The 12016-nt window shown below is 39.0% G+C and overlaps 1 protein-coding gene across 1 annotated transcript in view; it reads right to left on the bottom strand.

Annotated features, from left to right (window-relative positions):
* Positions 1 to 370: 370 nt before the first annotated feature.
* CDC42SE2 (CDC42 small effector 2) overlaps positions 371 to 12016 on the bottom strand; it is a 120294-nt gene continuing 108648 nt past the window's right edge. The window contains exons 3-5 of the mRNA XM_074953082.1: positions 9263 to 9364; positions 2990 to 3107; positions 371 to 2433 (exon numbers count right to left, since the gene is read on the bottom strand). Of these exons, the coding sequence (XP_074809183.1) occupies positions 3009 to 3107; positions 9263 to 9364 (201 nt within the window). The 3' untranslated portion in view covers positions 371 to 2433; positions 2990 to 3008. The remainder of the gene's footprint in view (positions 2434 to 2989; positions 3108 to 9262; positions 9365 to 12016) is intronic.

The following is a 12016-nucleotide window of genomic DNA, read 5'->3' as shown; positions in this document are numbered from 1 at the left end:
AAAGGCATCCAAAAGCAAGTGGTTGGCTCTGCTGTTTGTATTAGTAAGGAGAAGTGAACAGTAACGGATCAGTGTCTGGAACGGCAAAACCACTTTTGCACCCAGAGTTTTCAGCAGATCCCAAGCAGACCTATTACTGGAATAAAATTCATTATAAAATAAGGGTCAAAACTCCATTTAGCAAAAAAAGGTGACATGGCATGAGAAATCAGAAATATTAAACCTGAACAGTACTAGCCTTCTCTGTTATAGTAAAAGGGTTGATACTCAGATAGTCTAACCATGAAATTGTCTACAGCACACAAGTGTTTTTCTAATGTAAGTATTACTGTTATATTATTTCTGAAAAAGAAAAAGGTAAACCAGCAACTGAAAGAAAACATTTATTGAATCAAAGTCAATACTTTCCTTTTAATATCTACAAGTCAACACTGAACTGACTTTATTCAAGAATGAACACAATGTACAAAAAAAGTATGTTTGTTATAAAAATATGTCAATTTTTTTTCTGGCTACTGAGCTGAAGACATTTGACAAGTGCAAGGTAAACCTGCTCACTAAAATTAATTCACAGAGTGATGACAAAAAGTGAAAATCATTTTGTAACCCTAGAGTATTTAAAGGCCCATTGATAAAGAAGCATTTGAAATGCTGACCCCAAATCACCGTGTTGTTGTGTATTTATGCACACTAGACAACTGAACGTATCTCAATCCTGTGTCATTATGAATCAGTACCTGCATTGGTGAAGACTATCCAAGTTTACCAGAGCTATCCAACCAGATAATTAACGTCTACCATTGGAGTACAACTTTACTACTCCTGAAGAGAGTCAATGGCCTCAATGTCCAGTATATCTGTGTGAATATGACTTTTTGTTTAGTACCAGGAAAAAAAGCAGATGTGTATGTGTTTATACCAATCTGGGGTCTGTTTCAACATAAAATGGAAATGGAAATTAGGAGAGAGGCTAGAAAGGAGAGAACTATAATTGTTAAGTGTATCACATTTATGTTTTTATGTATATATATTTTAGCTTTCATCTGATTAGGCTCAGTTATGCCCAGTTTGCTAGTTAAAATGTTGAATGTAGTTGAGGATGATTTTTAACATAAATTTTTTGAAGTCAGTTAGGAGTCAAACTGTTGACTTCTGTTTCATATCAACAACAAGGAAGGAAAAAAAGGAAAGGACCATTTACAGAAAAATCTGAGAACAGTGCAATATTAAAATACAATTTTCACAACATGTGAAAGAGGAACATGCTTTGGAACCTGAGCAAAAGGCTTCTTACTGAGATAGTAAAAAGTCACCCTGTATGTTGTTTTCCCTGGCATCTGTTCTGCCAGATCAGTATGTTGCTCTTAGCAACTTACATGGCCCCTAAATATTTAGTACACAGAAACTGCCAACTACTTAGAGAGGTCAACTAAACTTCAGCTAATATTGCAGGCAGTTTGACATGCTGCTACTGGAAATGACCATATAGCCTAAAAATTAAGCAAAATTTAAAAAGGAAAATGAAAAAGAAAGCAGCCAAACATGATGATGCTTTTTTAAACAGACAAAAAGGTCTACCACAACACTTAGATACGGTACTACACTGGTTTACAATCTTGAGGTCAGCTCTTTCAAAATAAATATACTAAACATTTACAATAAAATGCCTTATGAATGCAAGCTCACTCTTTATTATTTCAAGACCAGTTCGTTGACAACTTAAGACATGACTCTGAAGCAGCTAAGTTACAAGTCCTTCTTCAGAGCCTGCCATGAGCCAGTGCCACAGCTAATCTTTTAATCAGCAACAGTATCATCAGTCCGCAGCGACAAACATTTTTTTTCTGGCACCAAACAGGCCACCATACAAAGCAACTTCACAAAGCATGCGGTCATCTACTCTGCTGATTTTCAAATGTATGAAATGATCATTGTGCTTGCAGGTCCCAGACCTTTCAAAAACATATATAAACAATGACAGATTAAAAACATTAATAGAAACTCACTCCCTTCTAAATTACAGCAGGGGAGGGGGAAATTAAGAGGCCCAGCAAAAGAAGAATGCTGTGCATTAGCACTTTCAGGAAGAAAAGAAAGAGATGACCAAGCTAAAACTGGAGCATTAATTTGCTTAATATTGAAAAATGTAAAAAAAGGAAAATGACAGACAAAACAAACAAACAGAAACTCCCCAAACCCTAAACAGCTATATGTCCATGGTTTTGACAGAGGCCAAATGTGTGCATGCCACTGAAAGGCACGGTAGGACCAATCTGACAAATGACATCATCAGAGCAGAACAGCAACTTTCACTGGAATAATCACAAGGGGTGAACAATGAGCCATCACTTCTCTCTTGTCATGAGCACAGAAAGCAGTCACCAGGGCAAAAAGAGGGAACACAGGAAAGAAGATACAGAAATTCACAAGAACCTGTGAAACAAAGAGAAAATGAAAGTTAAACAAAAGCAAGACTTTTGAAAATATGATCATGACAGCTTTCTAAACACTATATAACATTAATCTGTTTAATAGCCTTCATATTATGTTTATTTAAGTATGCAGCACTCCTGCAACATTCCTCTTAAATGTGCTATTTAATTATACAACTCAGAGTTGTACTGAAATTTAGTATGCAACCTGCATCTCCTGCTAAGACATCCAACATACAAAGAACCCCAACTCCCTACAGTAACATCTTGATAGATGGGTGTAAATTCAGTTTAAACAAACATTTTTATAATCCATACTGAATTATTAAACATATCGTTCAGCATATAATACAAAGTATGTGGTTATATAAATATTTTCCTTGTATGGAGCCCACTACCCAGATACATGCTTAAAATAATGCATCATAAGGGTAGATTTATTTATAGAGAATTGTTTAGGTTACATTGTAGGATGTTCTCCTTTAGCATTCTCTATCAGTGATAAAAAGGCTATACTAGACTGTGTAACACAACATTGGAAGGACTGTAATACTCACTGGGAATGTTTTCCCAAGGTTATCCTGCTTTTGTATCTACAAGTTGCATCTGAACATTTGCAGACATGCTACCTCCATAGCCTCCCTTGGACTGCATTTGGTTCTGAATTGAACTCACCTATAGAAACAGAAAAGGAATGGTGATAGCAAATGATAAGGCAGATCAAACGTGAACTGGTGCTTTTTAAAGTGCCCTCTCCCTGTTACAGCAGCATTATGTTTGTTTGAGGACATTTCTAGAAGTAGGTTTGCTGGAATTTTCACATCTTGCACTTAGGCAAGCAGGAGAGATGAAGGAAGAACGGGTATTCATCGATTTTTTTTTTCTTGGTCCATAAGGAAACTGGCTGATTCAGTCTTTCATCAACCAGTCTTGATTAGTCTCAAGAAAACTAATCAAATTCTAATCCAAGTGCTTCAGTATATCAAGATAAAAATTTGGCTTCAGATTAGAATTAGGCAGGGATTCTTTGCTGTGCAAGAATGAAGTTAACAATACTGTACTGTTAAAAAAAAAAGATGATGTTTTTATATAGAATAGTTGCCCTGTAGTATAGATTCCATAGATATAGTTTCATAAGCCTATCCAACAGTTCATTGCCTAGGGATTCCTAAACTACTAGAGACCCTTTGGAAGGATTTTTTTCTGGTGACGTAGTATGGAGCACAGATTTATTTTTCCTTCAGCTGATCCTATTCCTTCGATAAACAGAGGATTTATTTAAGTGACGCTTCAACATATCAACTTCTCTGGCAAGGATTTATTTGAAGGTACTTTTTAGGCTGACACAAATAAATACGTGAATTAAAAAAGGCTTCATAGCCTATATCCATAAAAAGCTAGGGAGACCACAATTCTCATGTGCTCATGCAGTATAAATCAAAATAATCACATCTCTATGACTGCCTTAGGGCAGATCATTTCAACGTTAAGAATGGTTGGAAAAAGCTCTTTATGTACACCACATACACACACATATATATTACACAGACAGACTTCTTTCAGTCTCCATCTTTTGAAATGGGGCTCAGAGCTATAAGGCCCTGTCCCAAAGTGTGATACTTACGATCATTTCAGATATATCCTCCCACAGACAACTCAAAAACGTCAGTAAAAAAAACACGTTAAAACTATGTTAGTGAATCAACCCCTAAGCTAAGACAGGGCAATAGTGGTTTTTTTTTTTTTTTTTTTTTTTGGGTTCACACAGACAAATGTTTTATAATGTAGACACCCATAGCTGAAAACCCCATTTAACATGGTTCTCTCCTATGTGTAGACAGTTCCCATAATCAGCGTGAAGTGATCCTGTGCTAAAACTCAGCTGGCAACAACCATGTTTAAACAACATTTTAGACAGCATAGTTCTGATACCAGGCCAGTGAACAGGACCAAAATTAACATCTGAAGAAAACATGATGGCTGTTTTGCAAGTCAACCCAAGGAAATAAATTGTTCAATTTCACATTTCACCAAACAGTACTCTTCACCACAGCATCTTCTCTTCAGCCTAGGAGCAAAGGGATTGCAGGTGGTTCACCCACTTCAGAAACTTTCAGTGTATGGGCAGGAGTGACTACAAAAGACTTAAAAGGATGGCATACTTCTTTCATTTCTGATGAACCGTGCCTTAACTAGCCTGGAAATAGATTATTCCACCAAACATAGGTCTTCAGTATAGGTCTTCCTATGCATATCCCTGGCAGCATGCTCACCTGGTGGCCTTGTAATACTTTGATACGTTGCTTTATTTTAAAACAGCATACAAATAACAAGTCACACCGCTGAACAAACAAAGAGTAAACTTTCAACAGTGGCCACCTCTGAAGTCTTGCCAGGTGCTGTTGTTAATAAAATAAACTGTCTCAATAGTTGGGTGTCTCTGGCATAGGTGTTGCAGTTAGCAAGTGTTGGGAAGTTGTTAGGGTATCAGTACAGATGCTGAAGTAACCATATTTATTCATGGAAGGCAAAAATCAGCAAGTTTTAAGGCTTACCACCATAACTCTACAATGGGACATCCTGTATGAAAATCTATGTAAGCGATATGCAAATGTCAAGAACACTGACTGAAAATCAGGTCTATGAAAATGTTGCACTGGTAATACTCATTTGGAAGTATCATCCTTCTGAGTCTAACAAAAAATGTTCGAATGAGTGCAGTGAAGTGCAATTAAGGCCATATTTCTTAAAGGCACTATGCGGCTCTATGATGCTGTACATGTAAGACAAGGTTCCTCTCCTGAGAAACTTACTATCTAACTGAGACATAACACGCAAAGGGATAAAACAGGCAAGGGGGGGGGCGCAGAGGAGGGGAGAGGAAAGAGAAAAAAGAGGGTGAAGGTTACAGCAAATAGAGATTACATGAGCTGTTGTATTGCAGGTGTATTTTAGTAATTTCTATTTATTTTTCTTCATATAAGGGAGCAGGGCAGATGGCACTGAAATGGAAGATAACAGTGGAAGACTATTCAGCAAAATGAGTTTTCAGGAGAAATTTGTAGATGTGGGACAGTGTTTGGCACCCTCGAATAGGGTGGTCATTAGGTAAAAAGGCAGGGAGTGACAAGTGGGAGTAACAGACAGAGGGACAAGGGAAAGCAGTCAGCAGAACTTCGGGTGCAAAAGAGGGATTGGGGGAAACATGGCCTGAGCTGTAGATGAGACCAGAGCTGTGTAAGCTCAGTGCAAGAGAAGACAGTTTGAACTACACATAGAAGAAATAAGGGATTCATAAAGCGATTCAAGTACTAAGAAATACCAGTAGATGGTGAAGCAAAGAAAACCTGGGAGGCCTCACAGGGGACACAGAGGTAGAGGACAGAGTCAAAAGAGGAAGGAGGTAATGTGGAATGATAAAGGAGCAGGGATGGAGAGCACCAACTAAATCTGTCAATTTTGTCTTTGAGAAAACAGCTAGATCCTATGCAGAGAAGGAAGAGAAAGACAATTAGACCCACAGTTCATACTGTGGGGGTGTGAATGGTGTGAACTCAATAGTCCCTAATTTGCACTACTATACTACAAGTTCATGCCTGCAGCATCCACACAAGGGAGTTACAGCACAGTACTTTGTTGTGTACTGTCATTCACATCCAAGTAGTTCAAACTGTGGGGCAGTACCCTGGGCAGTGCCCTAAAGTGACAAAGAGTTGCCAGGTACTGGGAACATAGGAATGGATAAATATTGCTGGGCAGGCATGGGGCACAGCAGAATGAAGAAAGGAACTTATATGATGAGGTTATAGGAATTCCTTCAAAGTTGTTCAGCAGAACAAAAGCAACAGCAAAGGCAAGAGCAGGGAAGTTAGATGAATAGTTGGTGCAATGGGCAGAGTATTAAGTGAGGCAGATAGGGTGGATATATGGTTGTGACCTTGTAATGTACACTGTGGAGGATGGGTAAGAAGAAGAAGAGGGCTGGGAGGAGAAAGAAGTCAGAGGCTAGGGAACTGAATACAGAAGGAGTGAGCGGCTGAGCAAGAGAGAAGAATGGGCAATGCCAAATGATATAAATAGGTGAATCAAGAATGGAGAAATCAGTGTTTCTCGAAGGCCAGAGAGGAAAAAAATAGGACCAAAGCTGAGTGGGTGAGTCCATCCTGATGTGGGGACCAGAGGAGAGAAGAGGGAGATGAATCATATTGGTCACATGTGTGATTTTACTAAAAATAAAGGAAGGAGACTGGGGGGATAGAAAGAAGGCCAACCAGTCAGTGTTCAAGACGAAGGCAGAAGCAGGTTCAGGGATGGTAAATAATGACCATCTGGAGGGAAAGATGAGCTGTATCATATGTAGTTTAAAAATGAAGAAATAGAGAAAGGGTCTTTGTAGTCTTTCCTCACCTGGAGAACTGTGTGAACTCCCATGTTTAAAATAGATGAATTCAAAGCAGGAACAGGTTCAGAGAAGGACTACTAGGATGAACAGAGAAATGGAGAACCTATACAGCAAGAGGAGACTTAAGGAGCCTGGCTTGTTTAGCCTAACAAAAATGAAGGCTGAGGGGGAGATATGATTGCTCTCTATAAATACATCAGAGGGATAAACACCAGCGAGGGAGAGGAGTTATTTAAGTTAAGAGCCAATGTTGGCAAAAAACCAAAAGGGTATAAACTGGCCATCAATAAGTTTAGGCTTGAAATTGGATGAAGGTTTCTAATCATTAGAAGAATAAAGTTCTGGAACAGCCTTCCAAGGGGAGCAGTGGGGGCAAAAAACCTAAGTTGTTTTACGACTGGGCTTGATAAATTTATGGAGGGGATGATAATGATGAGATTGCCTACAAGGGCATATGGCCCATCTGCAACTACTATAACCAAATGTCTCCAATGGCCAGTGATGGGACACTAGATCGGGAGGGCTCTGACCTACTGCAGAAAATTTTTCCCAGGCATCTGGCTGGTGGGACTGGCCCAAATGTTCAGGGTCCAATTGATCACCATATTTGGGGTCAGGCAGGAATTTCCCCCCAGGTCAGATTGGTAGAGACCCTGGGAAGTTTTCACCTTCCTCTGCAGCACAGGGCATGGGCCACTTGCTGGTCTAAACTACAGTAAATAGTGGATTCTTTGTAACTTGAAGTCTTTAAATCAAGATTTAGGATTTCAGTAACTCAGCCAGAGTCGATGGGTGAACTTCTGTGGCATGTGATGTGCAGGAGGTCAGAATAGATGATCCTGATGGTACATTCTGGCCTTAAAGTCTACAAGTCTGAAGTCTATAAGAAAGAGGGATGAGGGCTGAAAGTGGCAGGAAGAAAAAGGAGTCCTATGTCACCATAACCTTCTGGTTGGTGGCTGTGGGAAAAGAAAAGCGTCTCAAAGGAGAGGGAACAACTAAATACTGATTCAAAGGTTCTTAATCCTTCAAAAGAACTATAAATTGAAATTAAAGAGAAAATTTATGTTTCTAATGAGCAGGCAGATAAACTGTTTTTAATGAAACTAAAAACACTGCATTAAAATGCAGTAAAAGCTAATTATATATTTATCAAGCTATACATCCATTAATAATGGTATGTGTACAACTGTTTTAGTAAATTGTGCCCTAGCCAATACATTGTTTCAAGAAGCCTTGGTATTTTGTTTGCAATGTCGAACCATCTCCTTTTGCCCTCCCCCTAGCTGCTATCAAGTAATACGAAGTGCCTCTACTACAGCTGGGAAGGCAAACAAGCTGCTTCCTTTCTAGGAAGCTACAAATGTCATCTTTTGCTTACCTAACAACAGAAAGTGATTGATTTCCATAGCTCTGCTCAAAGATTCCCACATGCCTTAAATTCTTATACTTCTTCCCTAGAGTCCTTCCTCCCCATTCACTAAAACTCACTGTTCCCAATCAAATCTCTTTCCTTTCAAGTGTACCATTAGAGGCATATAAATATATCAAATTTCAAAGGACATAAAGGTATCTTCCTATCAGTACACATCCCTTGCCTTGCATTAAAACTTTAATGAGGTGAATCACATCTTAAAGACTGGTTAACATTTCATAGAAAACACTGAAAAAATATTCTGTATAGAAGTCTGCCTTTATATAATAATTCTTAACACATTTCTCCATCTTTGTTTTCAAGGTTGTGTGCATGAGAACAAGCACTTGGTCTCTTGGTAGTACATATATTCATTGTTGTTATGCTTTTCCTCCATAGGAAGCTGCAAGTCTCTGCTTGTGACATCACAACAGTTTGCTGTGAGAATAACTAATGTCACAAATAGGATTATAGCTTCAGGTGGAAAAATGTGAATTCTTAACAAAACAACAAGACTGATAACATTTGCATAAAAGATCAATAAACTAATGAAGAGAAATACCAAAAGTGTGAAATACTATGGAAACATTTTTATCCCTTTTTCATATATGCATTGTCTGTTGGTCTTAAGGGTAGTCTTTTTCTAGTTCTTCCTAGCCTATTTTGCAATACAAGCTTATGGGAATACACAAATGGCACATTTCTATTAGGAAAGAAAAAGAGGCTTACTCAGTGACTACCTTATAATTTATATGGCACCCAAAATTGCAAGATAATAATATCAGTAAACAGAACATTAACGTTTACTAATTTTACATTTTGATTTAGAATATTTTAAGCACTGTGTTATTCTCCAGTTTTACAATGAGGTAACTCCACTGAAATCAATAGTAAAATAGATGTAACACAGGGGTGAATCAGTTTTCTAACTATAATTTCTCCAGTCTTTGTTCTAGTATTTGTATGGATGCAGTCTAAGATGATACAGGGTTTTCTTCATTCATATACACTTACCGAATTCATTCCACTGAATAAGTCTCCTGATCCTACATGAGCTGTGTGAACAAAGTTTGTTGGCTCTCCAATCATACTTCGGTCGATCCGCCGTCGCCTTTTCTGAAAAGTGGATAAAAAAGTTTTGTGATTGCCACTTACTTAAAAAGCAAAGAATACTTGGATTAAATATAAAATTTGGTTTATAGTTAAAAGTGAACTGCCCCCACAGAGTGTTAAATGTATTTTTAGCATAAGAAGACCACAGCCCAATTTTTTGGTTAAGCTAAACACAGTGTCATCCACAATACCTTGGCGTCAACCAAAGGGCATGTGATCAAGTATTGTGTTTAGAAGACAGCTCGATAAGAATATTCCTAGAATTAGACAACTTTCTATATGCAACCAACTACACATCAGTAACTTTACTATAATCTAATGCCTACTAAACAAAAACAACATACTTAATTCTTTACACAGAAAAAGTTCTAACCATCTTTGACATTTGGAGTTGCACATCAATTGTCCCATATTAGTTTACAGTTGTGACGCATCAGATGCTCTTGGTTTAATCAACCATTAATCACCATCTTTCATGTCCATACAAAACATATAAATGCACAGAAATCCTAGACTATTTTCAATATGAAGTCATAGCACTAAGAACACATTTTGTGAGAGTGCTCTGATAGGAGCATTTCTAAGGTATCTCTTCATGGATTTACACAGTATAAACGTATGTTCCCAAAGGTCTCTGTGTATTCAAACTGCTTTCATGCAGCTTAGTTATAATACTATGCCTTAATACCATGGCAGTGGATGTCAGATTACATGCTCCGCACACCCTTTATAATGTATTTTACCATCCCTCACAGCATGGGACAGCATAACAATTTTGACCTCAGTTTCCCCTTTCTTGCGTAGACTTGCTGCCTCAATTTTTGTTAATGTAATAATAGGTAAATGATGAATCAAAGGCAGCCACAATTTACCCTGGTAAAGGCTGCTTTGGCAGTCTTCCACAAGACCAAAGTCTGCATTTAAATGCATAAAATGGAACAGACTGCAGCTGCCCTTATCTCTAACACAGGAGCTGGTTAGATTGAATGCGGCATCATATGCTGCCACCAGTCGTTGCTCCAGGCCACTCTCCTGTATTAAAAGATGAGAGTGACCATGGGTTTCACACTGAACAGTCCAGTTTAAGCTAACCACTGAACTGAAATTGAATAAGTACAACACAATTGCCATTAAAAAGTTACCTGACCTCAGTCAAAGCTTCCCTGTCTATCAAGGCTTGATCTGTCACAGTTTAAAGGATGGGTATCTCTCCCTTCCTGGTCTGTCATAGATGCTAGGATCATTTAGAGTTTTGGGTGGGAAGTTTACATGTCTTACCAGTGGGAATCACTCCTGTCAAAATACAATTTTAGCTAAAAGTCACTGTGAATCAAAGCCACAGCTGTGAGAATACATCACAGGATATGCCCAATAAGAGCAAGATATTTCTGGAATTAAATCAAATCCACGACAAATATGCACCTTCTTCTCCCACCTGAAGAGTAACTGAAGAAGTCTGCTACGTCTTTTAACACAAATACTAAACCACCAAAGGAAGAAAAAAGCAATACTGTAAAACCAGCCACGTACAAATGGAATAATAAAAATGATCTACTCTGCACCCCAAACTGTTACTAGGGTCCCTACAGCAAACAAATTTGACAAGTAATAGACCACCAACTAAAATAAGCATTTTATTTTATTTTCACTGTAGCTTCTCAGGGCTTTCAAGGGAAAGAGGATTTTTGCTGCCTAGATCCATTTTGTTTAATATAAATATGGAAAGAAAAAATGGTTGCTAACCTTTCATAAGTGTTGTTCTTTGAAATGTGTTGCTTATGTCCAGTCCATGCTAGGTGTGTGTGCGCCGTGTACACAGTTGCCGGAATTTTTTCCCTCAGTGGTATCCATAGGACCAGATTTAGCGCCCTCTAGAGTCATGCACATATGCGCCTGTATAAAGGGTGCCACCGGCCCCACACCCCCTCAGTTCCTTCTTGCTGGTAACTCCGACAGAGAGGTAGGAGGGTGGGTCATGGAATGGACTTGAGCAACACATCTCGAAGAACACCAGTTACAAAAGAACAGGAGTACTTGTGGCATCTTAGAGACTAACAAATTTATTTGAGCATAAGCTTTCGTGGGCTACAGCCCACTTCACTGGATGCATAGAATAGAACATATAGTAAGAAGATATATATACATACATACAGAGAACATGAAAAGCTGGAGTAAGAGGCTAATTAAATACGATGAGCTATTATCAGCAGGAGAAAAACTTTGTAGAGATAATCAAGATGGCCCATTTAGACAGTTGACAAGAAGGTGTGAGGATACTTAACATGGGGAAATAGATTCAATATGTTGTGGCAAATTGCCGGCACTACCATGATGGGTCTCGCGCTTTCTCTTCTGGGGGGGTGGTTCAGGGCACCGTTTCTTGCCCCTGAACTGGGGTATTAACTGCCCCACTAGTGTCCTAGAGGAGGGGAGTGGAGAGGGAGGGACCTGGGCCCTCCCTCTACTCCGTGTCCCAGCCCAGGGGCCCGAGGGACAGTGGTAAATCACTAGAACTAGTGGTTCCTTCCCCTGGGCTACTTCCCTCTCCTGCCCTCCAGCTTGTGGGGCTTCCTGCCCTCCCTCTGCACAAACCCGGTGTCTCTTTACCTAGGGTCTTGGTCTTCTTAGCCCACCATAGCAATTCTCCAAACTCTC

The sequence above is a fragment of the Natator depressus genome, chromosome 5 (assembly GCF_965152275.1).
Source record: "Natator depressus isolate rNatDep1 chromosome 5, rNatDep2.hap1, whole genome shotgun sequence".
NCBI lineage: Eukaryota > Metazoa > Chordata > Testudines > Cheloniidae > Natator > Natator depressus.
Note: the sequence above shows the minus strand (reverse complement) of the source record. Positions and strands in the feature narration are given on the sequence as shown.